Below are 19,984 nucleotides of genomic sequence, written 5' to 3'. Positions count from 1 at the left end.
GCATGCATACATGCATGCATGCATACATATACATATACATGCATGCATACATATACATGTATGCATACATATGCATGCACACATACATGCATGCATGCATACATATGCATGCACACATATACTTGCATGCATGCACACGTATACATGCATGCATGCATACATACATATGCATGCACACATATACTTGCATGCATGCACACGTATACATGCATGCATACATATACATGCATGCATACATATACATGCATGCATACATACATATACATTCTAGATGAAAAAACTTTCTGGGCCATTCAGGTGTAATCTGTTAACCCTCTTTAAGAATCAGAGTCAGCCGCTCTATTTAATCCCTGTACAAACTAGCCAGAGTTTTGCCCCATTATATTGCTGAATGATTTATTTAAAAAAAATCAGTTTGAAGTATGTGAGATTTTTGTAGCCAGAAATGATACGTCAAACTCAGAAATATTTTGCGTAAATCTATCGTTGAATATACTCCATTTATTCAGAACATGATCCTTATATTAAAAGTAAGGCACCAGAGCATGACAAATTTGAAATACTACTTATATTTGAAAACTATGTTATGAAAATCCATACAACATTTGTAGAGATTTTCGAGCAGTAACATGATTGATATGTAAACCCCTGTTGTGCTTTTATTTTGGCGGTCCATACAGGAACCAACCTTATCGATATTCATCAGCGTCAAGTGACTCCTGGAAACGTCCATCAACCTCGCCCACCAGAAGGTTCAATTTAAATATTTAACTATAACATTTACTATTTGTTGATATATACAGCCAAATAATTGAAGAGACTGTCGGAATTTGAAGGCTTAAAGGACAAAAACAACACGATGACGTCGTTTTTCGTTCGTCACTAGTAGGTAATCTTGACCCGAAGGAACATGGCGAGATCAGCGGGTGGCTGGTCGTCACTCACCCGCCTCACCTAGCCCTGTCACCGGGGACAAATGACCATCAAGTGCCGTTCGGGTTCACGGGTGTCTCGCTCCTCTTGACCTTGTACGACTTCCTCATGGATTTGACGCAATTAGCGGTGGACGCCGGACAGTTCATCAACCGGGCTGTCCAGGTAAATTATATGGGTTATGGTTTAATACCAAAAAAATCTAAATACTATAAATGTAAATGTTGAGTTTAACCTTTTATTTTACTCAGATTTACTCAGCATGATTCTGGTCCAAAAAAAAACGCCATCATTGTATCATAATATCATGATTATCTGACCAAATTGGTCATGTTTGTGTACTTTGGCTTAGTTCAGGGAGAGATCACAAAAATGTAAGCCTACAAAAACATAATTTTATTGCTGTCAAATAGTCAACGTATGTCATATTTGACTGGAACAGGTACAGTATAGGTAAAAGTGAGCAGTGTAATGGTGTTCTGCCTATTGATAGCTGGTGTGGTGACCATTGTTGATTGTTTTTTTTTTCAGTACACGGGTGAGAGTCTTGGCCAGGCTGACAAGACCAACTTGGACCCCGGCCTGGAGGATCTAGTCAAGCAGATTGATGCCACTAAGACTTGGACTGACCTCATCGTGTCACAGACGGAAGCAGTGTTGCAGCCCAGCACAGGTTAGTGGAGTATCTTAGAAGCTTTCAAAGATTTTCCATCCAAAATGTTAATATCCTTTTTTTAAAAACTAAATCACATCTCTGATCAGAGCCATATTCTTCCAATTTCATGTACTTTGTATGTCGTGGCGAGCAGCAGCGCGACTCGAGGAGCGTCTATACGAGCATCTTGACTGGCCAGCCCCCGCCCGACCTCGAGCTCAAGAGCTCCTGGGAGAGGAGATGATTCAAGCCGGACTGGAGTTGGGAACCAACAGCCCCTATGGTGTGTGCACCACCGTCGTTTTGGTCCCGTCGTCACATCAGGAATGTATTTTGGGCTTCAGGGACGTCGTTGCTCAAGTGTGGCGAGGCTCAGAAGCAGCTCGGCGAGGCCCAGAGAAAGTTCGCCCAAAGCGCCAACATCCATTTCCTCACTCCTCTGCGACACTTTGGAGCTATTGAATACAAAACTATGCAGGTACTATAGCTCATTTAGATTACCAAGGCTAAATCAAATAAAAACTGAATTTGTTGTAGATAAATGCTTATGTGAAATCATCTAATTTTTTCCGGTATTTCTCAGTATCAATTATAATCAGTTGACTATGTTCAGGAGGAGCGCAGGATGTTGCTGAACAAGCGACTGGACCTGGATGTTGCCAAGAACCGACTAAGGAGAGCACAAGAGGCTGAACAAGAGTCCAGGGTCAGTTCAAAAAAAATTTTTGGGCCGGTGAAATTGTATTAAAATTTATATGAAGCATTAAGTTGCTCACGCAATTTTCCTTTAGAACCTGAACGCAAACCCGATGGAGGATGACTACTTTTCGTCTCAGGTCTCCTTCATGTTCAGATTCATGCGTGTCCGCTGGATTAAGGTGAGTTAGTGTGTCCGTGTTAAAGTCGCTGTATCATCTTGACTGGTTGTCTCTCATCCAATCAGATGTGGGCTCAGGAGATCTCTCAGGTGAGGAAGGGGAAACCACCCTGCTACTAATATTTCTTCTTAATTTGATTGTTTAACAGCCTTGTTAAAAAGGTATTGAACTTGTATTAGTAACAATAGGCCATTTCTATCTTTAAGTTCTTAAACAATGTCTTCAGAATGTAGATATTTTTTCACATGTATTTTTTTAAATGTGTAATATAATACATTTTCAAATGTAATCAGACTTTACCACAGAAAACAGAGAGGTTTAGAAAAAAATCAAATAAATACAAATGTTAATTTGCCTTTTGAGATTATGGCCATTTATTAAGAATACAAAAAAAATGAAATAAGTTTAACAAAAATAAAAATACAATGCTGTTCAATGCTTATAAAGCACCAGAGTAAATCAAATATTAAATGATTCCAGAGGCGAGTGTTAAGGCAAAACAGAAATGACTAATTTTGGGGAATAACTGTCTGTATAAAAATGACACACTAGGAATCCTTTCTAATTACTTTCTATTTAACGACATCCTTTCAGGCAGAGACAGAGCTGAAGATTTGTGAAACTTTGTTCCATCGCCAGACGGAGGTCACGCGACGGCTTCTGGGAGAAATTAACAACACCCACGTACGAACGAACGCATGTGTTTTCAATGCCATTGTTTTGCAACCACTTGGACGCACGCCATTGTTGTGGTCTATTTGTTGCTTTTGTTTGTTAGGAGAAGCACATGCAGAGCCTTAACGACTTTGTGGATTCGCAGATGTGTTACTACGCTCAGTGCAAACAGCACGCCATGGAGCTTCAGAAACAACTAGACAGGTTGAAAAAGTATTGCTTGCATGTATACTGTCTATATTTGCTTCAATTCACAGAATAGAACTTATTTTTCAATCGTTTTTTTGCTATACACTCAAAGAACATTGATTCATTCATTCAGCTTCCATTTTACTCCATTGTGGCTTCTAGTCATTTGAAATTAAGAAAAAAGTCCCTGTTCACTCTTCTCGCTTTAGCGTCCCGGCAGTGTTGTGCTCCAACAAGTGGCAGTCATCCATCACCAACGGAGCGTCTCGTCATCATAGCGAGGCATCCCCCGCAGAGCAGGATCAACTCGACTCTGCCGTGGTCGTCCATCACCTTCCGGAATTCCATCAAGACTCTTGGGGGACTGAAGCGTGCACTAACAACAACAATAGCAACCGGGAACTTGACCACACCCATACATCAGAACGGGACCGGACGCCATCTTTGGAGCTTACCTCTCTCGACTAATCAGGACACATCATTCCAAGAGTGGCGGACAGGTGAAGTTGGACAATAACTACTTACTATTTAAGAAGTCAATACAATTTCATGTGTTGGATGAACAATGGCTCGCGAGTCATATACGGTACAGTGCCCATTGTTAACCCTTTACAGCCCGCTCTTTAAACTCCTTGGCTGCTATTGACGGTGCTAGACGTCCAATCCATTTTAAGTGGGAGGTCTGACAGCCATCATCTGATTGCAGACAAAGAGGCAAATAGTATCCAAATTAAAACAAAAACATACAGTTCAACTTATTTTGCACCCTGTGTATTTTGAAGCCAAGTAAGGTGAAATAGGATCATTACACACACACACACACACACACACACACACACACACACACACTGTTTCACCCCCTCAGTGGTCCCAGTAGGTCAAATGGGTTCCAATTTCCACATCCAGATGTTGTTCATTCTTTCCTTCCTAGAGCCTATGTTGTGAAGTGTAATGGGGTGCATAGGGAAATACCATACATGATGATTGTAGATGATGTCATCATGTAAAGGGATGTTGTTGCGTGTATATGTAGGCCAATGTAGCAGTTGTCGACGGTGGGTTGGCATGTGTTTAATCTAGAAATATATATGCAAACTGTGTTGTGGACATCCAAAATGGATTGACCAACACTTTAAAAAAGATGTTTAACACATTAACGTTGACAGCAAACTATTTTATATAGAGGGTGTTAGCATAGAATGCAGTCAAACTGCATTGGATGTTTATTGTTGTCAATGGCAGTATAACATGATCACTCACTCAAAAATTAGATTTTATGTTTTTATTATATCAATATATGTTTATTTTCATCATGGATTTATTTTTATTGCTTTAATTTTATATGATGTATGTTTTAATGCAATATAAACTTCTATTGATATGATTATATAATGTATTTAATTAAATTTAATTTTATATTACCGTATTTTATAGAATATAAGTCACAATTTTTTTAAAGACATAGTTTCGCTGGGCATGTGACTTGTACTCATATGCAACTTATATAGTATTAACTTTAAAATACAATGTGTTTTTTCTATTTAATTAAAAAAATGTCAATCGGGTGCGACTTATAGCCCAAAAAATATGGTATGTGTACTTAAGTCATTCATTTAATTTTTTTAAAAATCTAGTATATTTTTCTATTTTTTCTGAGTGTTTTGATTAGTGATTTTTTTCCCCTATTTCCAAGCAAAAATTCAATGCCAACTATGGACAAAACAAATGCTGAATTGTCTTCCCGTTAGTCAACAGGGACAATAAAATATGTCACGATGAGTGAATTACAGAAGAATGAAATGCATGATAAATGACTTTTCGCCACTACCCTGCAAAAATAGGGAAATGATGCCTTGTCGTCACGTCGGGGGACCGAGCAGATGCGAACAAAAGCACCAGATGGATTACCACGAGGTACGTCCTCTTCCACCGCCGTCAGCAATGTATTGAAGGCGTACTTTTGGAAGATTAGTCGTTTGCCGATAAGGTCGTAAATCAACGGTTCAGCATGTTCACCATTGGGTACAGGCCGGGAACAGGATGGCGAATGACCAGAATTCCGACGCTTATCTGTTGTGTCATGAGGAACACATGAAGAGAGAAAAAAAAATGCAAAGTGCTTGCAGTACATTTTTCCCTTTGACTGACACGTTCTCAAAATGACAAATATTGTATGCATATTTCATGGACAAGATTGAATGGGAACACTAGCATTACTGACATAACATTATTTTTTTCCTTTTTAGGAAAATGCATCAATTCAATGTCTACTTTTTCAGAAAGAACAATCTCGGTTGTCTTTAGGTAAGTGAAACATCCATAGTTTGTCTTCCATTTAGGAGATGGTACATAATTGTTTGTCATACAAAAGTGGGACATTATGTCTTTCAAAAAGCTTCAATGATTGTCTTATTTTTGGGTAAATAAAACTGATAGTTTGTCTTCATTTTAAAAAGGCACAGGAAAAGTAATTGTGTTTTCCTTTGTGGAAATTGCAGCATTTATAATGTTATTTTTAAGAAAAGATAAGCCTTTCGTATGACATTTTTAGGATATCTTATCAGTCATTTTCTTCATTCTAGTAAAGTGCAACAAAAAGCACAATAATTACTTCTTCATTTAAAAAAAGTGCAACAAAAAGCCCAATAATTTGTTCTTCATTCTAATAAAGAGCAAGAATCCCCCAAAAAAGTAAAAAGGAGAAGAATTCCAAAGGATTGGATGTCTTTCGCTGTCACTTGCAGTCCATAAATTCAAGTTATTTTAGTGCTGGCCGTAAAACTAGAATTCACTCTCCTACATAATGACAAAAGTGGAGTTAACATACTCTAATCTCTCAGTGGCTTATATTGTAGAATCTGTCAAGATTAGTTTGCTCCTTTCCTACATGCTAATTGTCTTATTGATTTTTTTTTTTTTTTTATGTGATGGAGAAGCATCCATCCAAGTTTCTTACACAATGCCGAGGCTTGTGTGTGCAGCGACGTCACACACCACACGCAAGGGAACACTTTGGACACTTGATTTCAGGCTCTTGCTGTCAGCACTTAACTCCCCCCGGTCCCACTCGTGCCAAAAACCCACCGTATTCTCCGCCTTTAAGTGTATATGCGGTGTATATAAAGGCAATCCCCAAAGTCTTAAAAAAGGGGGCTAAAAAACCTGGGAAAATATTTATCGCATTTTAAATAGGACATAATTTGTCCAATACAGTTTCCACTTTTAAAATACAATGTATTATAAGTTTTTTTTTTAAATAGGCTATTGAATTGGTCTGAAACAATCATTTTAGACACATTTCAATTACATATTTATTTATTAAAAATAGTTTTACCCAAAACTATGTGGACTCCCCCACACCCACATTGAAAATGAAAAGAAATATAAAATGTGTTTTAGTTTTTCAAATTAAATGCATTTGAAGTATTATTTTTTAAGATAAAAATAAACATGTCTACATTTATGTTAGTAAATAACTTTTATTTTATTTACTGTTTGTTTTTTGTTTTTTTTGTATTTAAAAGGAGAAACTAGTAAATCCTATACTCATTTTTACATTTGGTTTATTATTATTTTTTATTTTTAACCCCCCATACAAAGAGATTAATGCCATACAAATTCAGTGGATATTTAACATTTTCTCTTCTATAGTTTTTAAAGTGCAACATCTTTGGGGAGATGTCCACATTCAATGAATGTTTAGAAATTTTCAAACTAGAAAGATAAACCTCAACAGATATGGTGAATGAAAATATGCTGAACGCCCTCAAATTGTGCTGATGTGTTTTTAATAGTGTTGTTTTTTTTCATGCTCATCTCATTCCTCTTCCCTTGGACTCAATTGATGTCCACAAAGGATGTTGAGTGTGCGATTTTTTTGTGGCAACTGCCAACACCTCCCTACCTCAGACCACGTCTGCTGCCACCAAAGGTAAAATAAAATACTTTCTATTTGTATCAGTGCCTAGTCAGAAAAAGTCATCCTGCCTTCTGCAATGGGGAATTCTCAAAAATAAAGTTCCAATTGTTTTAGTTTGTCACAATGTTTGTGCGATTAGAAGGTTTGACAGCAAATGAAATATCATGAATGATATCATTCATAAAATAATAGTTGTTCGTATTTAAAAAAAAAATGGCAAAAAAATACATTCTGCTTAAGTGTCAACTTTAAATATTCGCCCACTGTAGTGATCACTGTCCCAAAATGGCTTCATAGTACTTGGTTACAAAACCTACTTTTGGAACTGATTTTGCCAAATTAAATGTCAGATAAATATCAATAAATATCTAAAAAATATATATTTTGCTAATGATTTTAGTAGACTGAAAAACAATGATTCATATAATTTGGTTGTGCTCACAAATGGTAGAAAAACATCTTTTTAAAAACTAATTACTAATTTTAAGAAAGAATTCTATTGTTAGGATTTCAGGGCTCTAAATGATGCCTAAATTTCCCAGGAACTTTGACACATGACTTCCACTGTTGCATTAAATAAAACTGCAAAACGCCTTCCCTCCCTCCCTCCCTCCCATGACCTCCCGCCCTTGGTGGAGTTTATAAGACTGCCTCCTCGGGCTCTAAGCGAGCACTTTTTACTGCGCCGAGCCAAAGCCAGGTGCTCCTTAGACTATCTATATTGAACCCCAAAGAAATGGCCGCTCCAAGAGTATGGGGGGTGTTGAGGATATGGGGGGTGCTCTGCATGATGGGATACGCCAGCACGTCGCCGCTCCTCGGCCAGGTGGACTACACCGACGTCTACGACAATGAGGTGTCCAGAGAGCAACATGAAGGTAATTTGACAACTTTTTGTTTGTTTGGATAACCGTTAGGATGACTAAAAATGTTAAATGTACTTAAATTTAAAAAAAATATCCAATTCTATAGTCAGTGTTGCTTTAAATAGTTTTACTGTAGTATTTTGTATGTTCTTTACGTACATGAGACTCAAAGTGTAAACAACTCTGCCCCCCCCTAGTGGTTCATGAAAAAGCATGGTCTATGTTTGGTTCAGTTGTATTTAACTTTTCTTTACCATATAACTGCATGTAATCCATCAAATTCTATATTTTATTGCTAATGTTTTGCAGTGATTTGGTATTGCAATTTTTCCATGAGAGATAACATTCTTACACTGGTTTGAATTCATTTTAACTTGTTGTTTATGGAAAAAACTGTTATAAAGCTTCAGATCAAGAATCCCTTATAATAATAATAATAATTTAGAATTGTTCTCTGCAAAATTAACAATTTTTTGCCACTGGCTCCTTGCTTAAAGCTTTGTTCCACTTAACTTAAAGAAAAAAATGAATCAAAATAAGTATTTACATAAAAAATAACATTTAAATATTCATTTTTTATTCACTGTTTTACAGTTTTTCTCATTTGTGTTGCTTAAAAACATTCAATTAATATGATATGCTTTTTATACAATGAAATTTGATATCAAGAATATTATCCAATTTTTTGTCATTTTCTGAATAAGTTTTAATGAAAAAAAAAAACAAATATCCAGTGAACATAGCCAAACTTCTCTAATGTAAACATTAAATAAAATGATTCATACTTGAACCCATGAAATCATCACCAATTTGCTTTAACTGTTTTTTTACTGCCTTGGGCCCACAGCGGATTCACACCAAGCACAAACATCATGCCAGGCGGCCGAACTCTCCCGCTGGGACAAGCTTTTCATGGCCTTGGAGAACTCTCACATGAGGCAGAACATGCTGCTAGACTCGTCAGAGTCTTGCCGTGGAGCGGCCACGGCCCTCCGGGCGCAGGTGGAGCACCTGGCCCGGACGGCATCCCGACAATGCCCGCCTTGGCAGGCTGTCCTCAAGACCCTCCAAGATCTGCGAGAGGAAGGCGAGGCACGTGAGAGGAGGTTTAACGCCAGCTTACAGACCTTGATACGCTCCAAGGCAGAGCTGGAAGTCTCGCAGGAAGCCACCTATGCGCCTGCTGATGGCGCGGATAATGCTCTGAGCTCTGTAGCCGGAGAGCTGCAAAGGCTCCACGCACAGCTTGGGCGAGTCATGCAGCAGGCCGCTGTCCTAAGGAAGGACAGGGGAAACTCTTGAGAGACCTCCCCATAATGGAGCGCCTTCAGACCTTGTGACGGAAAAGTCTACACACCCAAAAAAAGAACAAAAAAAATGAATCCTTCTAAAAAAAACAACAACCTTTGAATTGGGTGCATAGACTTCTAACCACCCATTTTAAATTTGCACATTAGGATGCTTATGAAGGATTGTCCACGTCTTTGAACTTGTTTGAACTTCTGGATGCATTTGAAGTAAGAAAAAAAAGAATGAAATGAAGACTGTTGGCCTTGTGGAAATGGCTTTTCCCTTTTAAGTTGCAACTAATTGTGCTGGAGTCCATGAGTGTGCAAACCTTTGTGCCCATGGACTGCATTTGATTTATTTTTTTTGGTGTTTTTTTTGGGTCACATGGGCCAGGTTAGAACACAAATAGATTTAAACTTACTTAAAATTGTTTTAATATTACTTGTGAATTTGTATTTTCAAGATGCATGTTTTTATTTTACATTCAGTATTATTATTATTTTTTATTATGAATAAAAACTATTTAAACTGTAATCAGCAATTGATTCTCATGATTTAATCCTATGTGGGACAGTGTTTACTACAGTAACATTACATTATCTGCCAATTCAAAAGTTGATGCATTAGACCTTTGACCTTTAAAGGGTAAGTTACTTTTGTTCATTAAAAAATAATATTTCATTGAATATTTTTAATTATTAATCATGGACCTTTGGATTTTTACAGCAGAAGAATGATTGGACGCTGCGTGATTGGACCACAGTGGCACTGAAGGAGCTTGTATGTACATATTATTTATTTGTTAAATGATTGTTTTGTGAAAGATTTCATTCTTATTGTTGATCCAAAATGAATGAAATTGTTTATACTTTAAATATGAAAGCGAACACAAACACACACACACACACACACACACACACAGACTTTCATCTCCACCTCACTGTACGTATTTATTTTTAGTTGACCCAAAAGAGAGAGAAAAAAAAGGAATGTGATTCTGATTAGACCTCAACCCTCCTCTTACGTTTGTTTCTTTGCTACACCAAAAAATGTTCCCTGGTCAACGTGACCCCCCGTGTGTATGATCATCAAAAAGCAAAATTCATAGCAAACCGCACACGTTACATGACACAACACGTGTCCATAATCTGACACTTTTTGTGACAGACATATTTTTCAACTTATTTTTTTGTCATTTGAATAGCTGACAACATTTTATAACTGCTTTAATTTAGTCCCCTGCCTTGTTTCCTTCTCATAAACATCACACAGTGTCAAATTTGATGTTAACATCACATTCTATTTGGTTATATACAGATAATAATAACAAAGCCCCCCTTGAAGGAAACGAAAACCCACGTCAAAAATGAAGCTTTATTGTCAGCTTTGCCTGCATATGTGTTTATAATAAGAGAAAGTACAAGAGCGGGCTTCAGTTTGTCGTTTTTAGTTGAGAAATCACTCTTCCTTCCCTTCATTAGGGTTGTCAAACACCATTCCAGCCCTGAAATGGATAGTCCATTCTTGGCAGGAGAGTGGCATTTGAACTCAAGCCAATACTATACACTGAGACTTGTAAATATACACCTCCCCTTCAGGAAACCTGATTGATTGCTAACAACTTTAAGAGCCAAGTCGTTTGTTCATCTTTCAGACTTTATTGTCAAGACATTAACAGACGACATCATGTTGGCACTTTTTGTTTTATCCCACATGGACACATTGCACCTTACTTACCCCAAACAAACAAATAAAGATACCATCACAAATGACAATAGAATGGCACTCCAAGACCTCCACTGAGGCCAACAGTGGACAAAATTACAAGTGGATAGCCATGTTTTGTTTGACAGTTTGTTCGGATTCGTTCATGGCACACTGTGTCACTGAAAAGGCAAAAAAAACAAATTAAAAAGGCTGGCATTAAGGTTATCAATAACCAAAAGAAACCATTTTGTAACTAAAAACACTAATGCATTTGTATTTTCATGATTATGATCTTCTTATTTACAAAACTCAAAGAGTGGGTTCATCTGTTTAAAATATTTCCTTTTATTAAGATTTATTATATTTTTGAACCATGCACGTGAAAAAATTACCCAAAGTATGAAAGCTAAAATACATAAGCCAAATCATTTTCTCCTATTGTATTCAGATGTTAGTATAAAAAAACTTGTAGTTTTACTTCAGATAATAATTTTTATTATTGTAAAAATAATAATCAAAATTATCACTAACGAAAACATACATTCGTAAGTAAGTAAAATAAAATGTTTTTGAAAAAAATCCATAAATATAACCTTGGTCCTTGGGAATGTTAGTGTTTGGCTTCAGGTAAATTTGGTCTAAATTTGGAATGCGCTTTTTCCAAAAATACATGGGAAATGGCAATGTATCTTTTTCAAAGTAGCAAATTCATGAAATAACCACCCAAATCTAACATTGTGCTTGCTGGAGGTAACAAAGCGCATGTGAATGAGAGCATCTCATTTAATAGGCGAGTCTAGAATCTCCTCGTATTCTTCCCGGTGACGCCGGTTGGCCGCGCGAGATGGCAACAGCTTCACAGTGAGCAACCAGCCCACGCTCAGGACCACCATGGCGTTTCCGACCACCTCGGGGGCGGCGGGTGCCAATCGCAGGATGGCCAGGTGGACTGCCGTGGCCAGGGGCACCTCCAAGCTCTGGCTGGCGGACACCAGTGCCGGGTGAATGCGAGCCAACCCGTGCGTCACCCCCAGGAAAGCGGCGGTGGAGCAGAGCGCCCAGGCCGCCGCCACGGACCAACTAGCGGCTTCGGCCGGCCAGGACCATCCCTCCTGGAGCAGGCCCATGGCGGCTGGGGTGAGCACACAGCTCGTCCAGCTCACTGTAAAAAGCGCTGTGGCCACGCCCACCCTCTCTTTCATTGACCGGTAGCCCACCAATGCCAGGGCCATCCACAGCCCCGCCAAAGCTGACAGAGACCAGCCAAAGGCGCTCTTCCAAAAGATCGCAGGGTCTGTTGGGGAATCGACGTTGCTCTCCTCAGCGGTGGGAAGCAGGAGCACCCCCAGTCCGCACAGCCCCGCCGCAAGGGTGATGCCATCCGCCGAGCCCAGACGCTCCTCCAGGAGCAGGAAGGCCAGCGTGGCCGACAGCGCCGTGGTAGCCAGGCGCCAAGCGGGGGCGCCGTCGTCCGGGGAGGTGAAGCTCAGCGAGGAGTAAGCGCAGCACGAGGACAGTGAGTAGGCCACGCCATAACACAACAGGCGCAGGCGGTAGCCCTCTGGTCCGAACGGGTTCTCTCCTTTGTGCAGGGGTACGGCCACGGAGAGAAGCTGCACCACGGACCGAACCAAGAGGAGAAAAAGAGGGTCCAGGCGAAAGCGTTCCGAGCCAATCTGAGTCAGAATGATCACACAGCTGTTAGCCAGCGCCGCCCCCAGCAAGCCGACCCAGGTGAGCCGCGACGCCGAGACCGAGGCCTCTCCGAAACTGGCCAGTTGCTCCCCGACTCCTTTCGCCGCCCTAGCTCCTCCTCCTCCTCCTTCACCGCCCACTGGAGGTCTTGGCACCGCGGCCTTGTCTTTGTCTTTATCTTTAGAAGCGAACAGAGAGAGCGGCCACTTTTTAGCTTCCGTCAGTCGTTTCTTGTCTGACGTCTCCTCCAGGAAGGAGCCAAAGTCCTCAAAGGACGGCGCGTCGTCATAACCCTCGTCGCCGGGTTGGGGGAAGTGCGTGTGGACGCCAGCTTGCGGGGAATAAGGGGCTTGCGTGGCGTACTTGGCTGTGACGGCGTGAGGGTGGATCTTTACGCGCTTCTTAGCGCTGCCCAGGAGATGGGTAGACTCCATCGTGGATGTTGCTGGAGGACAAACCTGCCGGACAAACCTTCATTTAGGCAATCGTCCAATCTCGGAAACAAAGAATAACTCATTGGGCACCATGATGGTGTATCATGATACTCGAGCAGATAACTTTTAAAGGGAGGATTGGTAAGATTCAGTCAGCAATGGAGGCACATATAGTTGGACATTTTGAAACGACCCCCACGCAATCCAGATCCGTCATCCATACATATTTAATCCAATCATCTCCCTGTGTGGCGTGCGCTGGACATTTCTATATTTACTGGCACGTGTGATAATAATAGCAGAGGAGAGTGCTGTCTCGGCCTCCCAAGTGTTCTGGAAGGGAGTCAAAATCTTTGGCCACTGCGATAAGAGTCTCTAGAGAAGAGCTGCAATTCATCAGTACTAATCTTTTTTTTCTTTTATAAAAACTTCACCTTGATGTGGGAGACGCTTTCTTGCCAGTGACACTTATGTAAGCACTTATCTGGCTTAGCGGGAAAGACACTTGGGGAGGGGGGGTTCTCGGAATTGAATTGGGTAACTTACCGTATTTTCTCGCATATAAGCCGCCCCCTGCGTATAAGCCGTACCCTTAAAATTGCCTTAAAATTTCGCACAGGGTGGAAAATATTTGCATGTGGTATTTTTGAGATATTATATGGATCAAAAGGATCATCTTATGGATTGCCCTTTATTTTGGGTCAATCGCATAAGGGAGTCTTTGTAAATGCAAAATAGCAAATTAATGTCTATCTTGATGAGAACCTGATGATTACAATATTTTGGCAACCATATTACTTCTAATATCGAAATATCTCATTTCTTTCAATAGTTCATATTACTGCAATAGTTGTCATTTTCGAACAAGAAACAAAACAAAACAAAAAATCAAAGCAGAATTTTGTTTTATTTCATAATCACAAATGTACAATCATGCATCTAAATCTTCAGACTCATTTTCATCGCCAAACAATTCAATCCAGTCTTCATTTGAGTACTGAACATCATCTACTTCTGTATCTGTTTATCCGTACCTTCTTCTGCTGTGTTTGTATCTTTTGTGTGTCTGTTCCTTTATTGTCCTTCCACAGAATATCATCCTCAGTGCCATCCATTTTATTTCTTAAGCAGCATTTTAAGAATGACTTTTTCATCATTGCCTCCCAGGCTTCTTTCAGCCACTCTAACACAATGGGTAAGGGTGCCTGTTTGCAATTCCCTTTAGCAGTCAGTTAGTTCAGCCTTTCCCTCCAACATCCATTCAGTTCACAGCTTTTTTGTGTAATTTTTAACCAGTTTGTTTAAACTTACATCCCCTGACTGCAACTTTCCAGTGAGAGCGGCTGAAATAACTGCTGGACAGTTTTCATGCACTTCAGATGATTTTTCACTCTGTCCATCATATGAGCTCTGGACTGCTCCCATACAAATAAAGAGGGGGCTTTCAGTAATGCTCCACTTTGGCGGCTTCAAGCTTTATTCAGCCACATCATTTCATTATCTTCATCCATCCATCCTTTTGGGTGTTGATGATCCATAACTCTTCATGTAACCTTTCATCCATGTTACCAATTCTGCAGAGGGGATAATCAACAGGCTGCTAATGATACATTTTTGAAAGTTCAGGATTTTTTCATCAGTTTCGGCTGGCAACTTTTGCGCAATTTGTTTTTTTTGCCGCATGTGAGGGCATTTCTTTTTTGGAATCTGGTGCACCATCCCAGTGAAGCTTTAAAAGATGACGCCATTGGATACTTGCCAGACTTTGCCAACTTCAAAGCTTTAAAGCGGATGTCCAAACTTGAAACTTTGTCACCTTTCTCTCTCAGCTCATGGACCCACTCAAGGAGGGCTTTTTCCATCTCTGGATTTTGGCCAGTTTTGGGTCCCCTCTTGGCCTTTTTGGATTTTTGCATAGATTGAAGTGTTGAGTCATTGCTCCATCTTCTAACATTACTCTCATCAACTCCAAAGTGTCTTGCTGCTTCATATGTGTTGCCATTTTCTTCTGCATACCTTACAACTTTCAGCTTGAAATCAGTTCTGTAAGACATTCTTCTTGATCTTTTTTCTCCAACCATGATTATTATGGAATCTTTTCTTTCTGTGTTCCGAAAAGTTGTTGCCTGCACGTAGACAAATTCAAGAAAGAATTCACACAGAGCAGTACACCCAGGAAGTGTGTCCGTAGCGGTCTACTTTTCACCATGTCTTTGGGTGCAATAATAGCATTGGATACACATTACGCAGGTAGCCGTACCCTGGATTCAGTCATCTTTTTCTCTTGTTGTTGCAACAAATAGGGCTTATGTGCGAGAAAATGCGGTAGGTCAAGGATAATCATGTGAGGTTTGAGAACAAATTGAATTATTCATCATTAATTCGTTCGGATTGAAGTCTAACTTTAGAACAGATTTACAAATGAATGCTTCATGGAGTTGGATATAATGGGGATACGTAACTACGCATTTTGAAATGTATTATGATGATAGGAACATTTGTTTTGATAAAATTGCAAAAAGCTTTTAGAAAATGAATAAAACAACAATCTAAGTACTGTAATGTAGACCACAAACATCATTATACAGACAGCAAATATTTGAAAATCCATCTTAAGACTACTGCGTACAACTGAACTGACCATTAATGTACAAAGTAACAAATATTTTCTAATTTACTTCCAAAATTTAAATTTAAATATACACTGAACACATACGCAACACTTTTGGAAATATTATTGAATGCAAATTTCAAGTCAATGAACTTTCATGTAAAAAATAATCCAAATTCTACTCATTGAATGGCACAAACCCTTTTTACAAAGCACGCATCATGATTTATTTCATATGGACTTTAAACTCCTATTGACACAAAAGCCTCCCGATTTCTCCATTGACATTTGAGAAGCTCCTCAGTAGTCACATTGGTGTTTTCCTCTTGTCTTCTCCCATCGCAATCCTCCATTTTGCACCTGTGTGCCCCCTTACCGCTACCATCCCCACCTCCCATTTCGTGCAGAATTTGAGAAGTGAATGGTACAATATGTTCCAATGCCGTCAGCGTTTGTGTGTGCGCCCGGAGCAGGCGTGCCATTATGTAAATCTGCGACTGTCTAACAGTCTTGCTCATATGGGCAGCGGGGTGGGGGCGGCGGCATGTCATTCTCAAGGTTACCCCTGGAAATCATGCATATTTCTACTTGTTTTTTTTCCTCTGGAAATTTCACTCACCTGCAAATGAGCAGCTGGTCATTCAGTCATTGCGCATCCTCCCATCCGGTGCCTCTTTTCCTGGCCATTTGTTTGCCACCAGCCCCCACTTTTTGCCTTTGCCCGCATGCGGCAGTCTGGAATTACCTCGAACTGAATTGGGTACTGTCGAGTTGGGATGGGAGCGTAAAAAAGGATAGCTCAGAACCAGGAGGAGGAGGAAGATGGGTCTTTTATGGTAACCTGCTGCTGCTCATCCATCACTGTCTGATGCGGAGGATGCTCCGCCTTACATGGAGAACGAGAGAGAGAGGGAGAGAGAGAGAGGAGTGTGAGCCAAGCTTACGAGATTGTGAGCATGCGTCAACATGGCAATCCACTCTATATGAATTGGCTGGCAGTGAAACGTGTATCACAGTCAGTGGCAGTCTCACCTAAATTTGTTTTTTGCTATGGGCAACGTAGACGAGAGCCCTCCACAATTTATTTAGTTTTTAAAATTCTATTACCGGTGGTTTAGATTATTATTTGTCATTTGACGTGAATTTAGTTGCGTAAAACAAAGTTAAAATGAGAGCAAACTGATTTTTTTTAACATTTTTTACTGGATCAAATTTCTTGTGATGGTGACACTGATGATTATATTCCCCCTCCCAATTTGAATGCATTAGACGTCTATCAACATTCTATCGCCAAATAAAATGACATCTTAATTCAAAACATGACACAAGATCACCCTCGTGTGCAGTGTTCATGATTATGAATGGCAGTGGGGGTGCACTTGTACACTCACCCTGCCCTGTCATACCATAGTCTTTCCTGTTATCCCTCTTACAGGCCTACAGTTCGGCTACAGTACTAAATTAGCGCCATTGACTTCAATAACATTTATTAGGGACGGAGCTGTCACACTGACAAACCACAGATGGGCAACCCACGCAGGAAACGCTTATATTTAAAGGAGCGGAAGCTGACTCATTGACTCTACGGGAGGCTGGCTGCTGGTAGAAAGGAAGATGCTAAGATGGGACAAAAAGAAAAAAAGCAAGTGGAAAAAAGTACTAAGTCTACCATCATTGATCGTTCTTCATTCCAATTGGATTTCCGAGACTAAACAGGACGTTGGTGGCCAGAGATAATATAACGCCCGGCATGACCTCCTCCTCCTTCTGTTTTAGGCAGTAAAATGAGGATGATCTGTCTTCCGTTGCCTTGGCGACGGTGAAAAAGGAACACGGCAATGGTCGTGCCTATTTTGGGCGCGAGACTAAAAAATGACATGCAGACTTTTGCAGCTAACGTGGTGTGCATGTCTATGTCAGTATGATGCTACCTCAAAGAAGAAGGGAGTAATTCTTGGCTGTCATTGAGTGCATTAGAGGTCCAATCCATTTCAACTTGGTGGGGCTACCAGCAATCATTCAACAATAGCAGTGAATGAGTTATTTAACCCACTCATTCAAATACTACTAATGTATCTATGTGGACACTCCAAGAGTAGTTATATATTCACATTTGAATTTTTGCTTGTTTGTGTAAAGATAACTCAAGAACGAATAACGGAATTATTATTTAACTTGTATAATATGAAACGGAAGATATTGTTAATTGGACATTGTTGTACGAAAATTGTGTTTTTTTTGTCTTAATATTTAAAAGTAAAAGACAAAACACTCCATATATTCTCTTATTATGGAAGGCATAGAGGGGAAAAAAACTGAAAATATCCTTAAAGTCCTCAATGAAAGCACATGATTTTTGTATTGAATCAAAACAATATGACATTTTATTTTGGAAAAGAAAAGCCCACTTCTACTTCATATTCATGCAAGAACATTTTTCAGCGCATCGTTTTTACTTTCCACTTCTATATTAAATATTGCGCTCAGGGTATTATAACAGCAACAATCACCATTAAAACATGAGCCCACAAGTGGCCTCATGGCGAAAATAAGCCCTAATTTCAATTGGCCCAACATGGACCAATTTTCACCCTCACATACTTTTGACCTTAGGAGCCTCGCCGGAGCCGTACAGCGAAACACGACTCCCCCGTCTGACTCCTCCGTCACTGGTTTACGAGGGCAGAACCGAAGCTGAACAAACATTTCAAGCAGAATCACACTGGAGCCTCGCGTCACCGTTTCTAAATGGCGAGGGAGGTTACGGTCCACTAGGTCCACCATTACGTATTGTAAAATACAAGCGGTGGGGAAAAAGAAAAAGTAAAGGGCAGAGTACAATCATGTTTTAGCAAATGGATTGACCTTCTGTGGCCGCCAACAAGTTAACATGACGTGCAAGAAAATCAAAAGCTTTTGTGCTAATTGGATGGGAAAAACATGGATTTTAGACCAGTAAAGCGTTTAAAGGTTCCATATTACGCATTACTTGTCCTCCAGCGCGGCCTATTTTGTCCGCGGATGAGATGCTTATCTGCGCCGTTATCGACTTTGGGAGTGAGAAGCTGTGATCACGGCCTGGAAAAAGCTGATGCTTATGTTGCCATGGTTACAGCCTTGGCATAAAGCACAGTGTAATGGATGGGCCTTGGTTATTCACATAATGCTGCATGTGAGAAAGTCAAAGAAAAACTATTTTATTGGTTTTATTTCAGAAAAAAAACTCTTTTGTAACTAGAAAAAAATCAAAATGTGGAGTTTATACTGAAATACTGCAATGCTGATGTTTTCTCCGATTATTCGTGGGATTGCGTGGACACCGCGGTGTCTGTTAGAAGTACATACACACACACTTGCACCATTTAATGAGCACTGATGCAAAAGCTGTGTCAAGCATTCCGCCTTAACAAAGATCATTATATTTAAGACGGTGTGATACAATAAGATAAAATGTTAAGATATGAATCGTTATGGTACAATGTGATACGATAGGAGATACAATATGACCTGATATGTTCAGTTACAGTACAAAATGATACGATGAAATGTGAGATGATTCTGCACATTTAAATGTGATTGAAGATACGATGCCCCAAAAACAAATATTGACCCATGTTAGTCTGTGTGAAACACTACAATATCAACAGAAAGTGGCCAAAAATAAAAAAGAGGTGACCCAGAAATTCTCCAAATTCAACAGAAAGTGACCCGCATCAGTTAACCCATATAACTTCTCCAGAAATTGTATTCTCTAATCTAAGATATGATATGAGCTATATGGAAAAAAATAATTAATACAGTATGTATGTTGCTTTTTAATCTATTTTCCCCTTTGGGACAATTATATTAGCTGTTTTTCTTAACAGTGCAGGGCAAGTGACTATTTTAAAACTCCATCATTAAAGTTTTTTAAAAAATAGTTTAAGTATTAAAGGAATAAAATTATATGTTGTAGTGAGAGCAAGAATGTATGAGATAAAAACAATTAGATTGTACTATGGATAAAATAACTGATGTCATTTAATTGTGCTATTCATTTTAACAACCTGATTAAATTATTTTTATGTTCAAGGTAAAGGGATTATACACTGCTTGATGACTGGTATGAAAATACTAATTAGAAAATACAATT

General features: G+C 39.5%; 3 protein-coding genes across 3 annotated transcripts; 2 read left to right on the top strand and 1 right to left on the bottom strand.

The window, feature by feature from the left end:
- The first annotated feature begins 683 nt into the window (after nucleotides 1-683).
- LOC144206695 (endophilin-B1-like) lies at nucleotides 684-5,114 on the top strand. The gene is made up of 11 exons (XM_077731798.1): nucleotides 684-752; nucleotides 887-1,098; nucleotides 1,465-1,606; nucleotides 1,743-1,871; nucleotides 1,933-2,066; nucleotides 2,202-2,294; nucleotides 2,380-2,466; nucleotides 2,532-2,555; nucleotides 3,061-3,150; nucleotides 3,245-3,345; nucleotides 3,540-5,114. The coding sequence occupies exons 2-11, from the start codon at nucleotides 1,042-1,044 to the stop codon at nucleotides 3,796-3,798; spliced, it is 1,116 nt and encodes a 371-aa protein (XP_077587924.1). The 5' UTR covers nucleotides 684-752; nucleotides 887-1,041; the 3' UTR covers nucleotides 3,799-5,114.
- Nucleotides 5,115-7,887: 2,773 nt separating this feature from the next.
- LOC144206696 (pentraxin-related protein PTX3-like) lies at nucleotides 7,888-9,939 on the top strand. The gene is made up of 2 exons (XM_077731799.1): nucleotides 7,888-8,127; nucleotides 8,963-9,939. Exons 1-2 carry the CDS (start codon nucleotides 7,986-7,988, stop codon nucleotides 9,415-9,417), a joined length of 597 nt encoding a protein of 198 aa, XP_077587925.1. The 5' UTR covers nucleotides 7,888-7,985; the 3' UTR covers nucleotides 9,418-9,939.
- Nucleotides 9,940-11,042: 1,103 nt separating this feature from the next.
- Nucleotides 11,043-16,762, bottom strand: LOC144206732 (solute carrier family 35 member G2-like). Its single transcript, XM_077731859.1, has 2 exons — nucleotides 16,472-16,762; nucleotides 11,043-13,265 (listed from the first exon to the last, which is right to left on the bottom strand). The coding sequence occupies exon 2, from the start codon at nucleotides 13,239-13,241 to the stop codon at nucleotides 11,892-11,894; it is 1,350 nt and encodes a 449-aa protein (XP_077587985.1). The 5' UTR covers nucleotides 13,242-13,265; nucleotides 16,472-16,762; the 3' UTR covers nucleotides 11,043-11,891.
- Nucleotides 16,763-19,984: the final 3,222 nt, after the last annotated feature.

This window comes from Stigmatopora nigra, chromosome 13 (assembly GCF_051989575.1).
Source record: "Stigmatopora nigra isolate UIUO_SnigA chromosome 13, RoL_Snig_1.1, whole genome shotgun sequence".
NCBI classification, from domain to species: Eukaryota; Metazoa; Chordata; class Actinopteri; order Syngnathiformes; family Syngnathidae; genus Stigmatopora; species Stigmatopora nigra.
The sequence above is the reverse complement of the archived record's forward strand: the minus strand, read 5'-3'. Positions and strand labels throughout refer to the sequence as shown.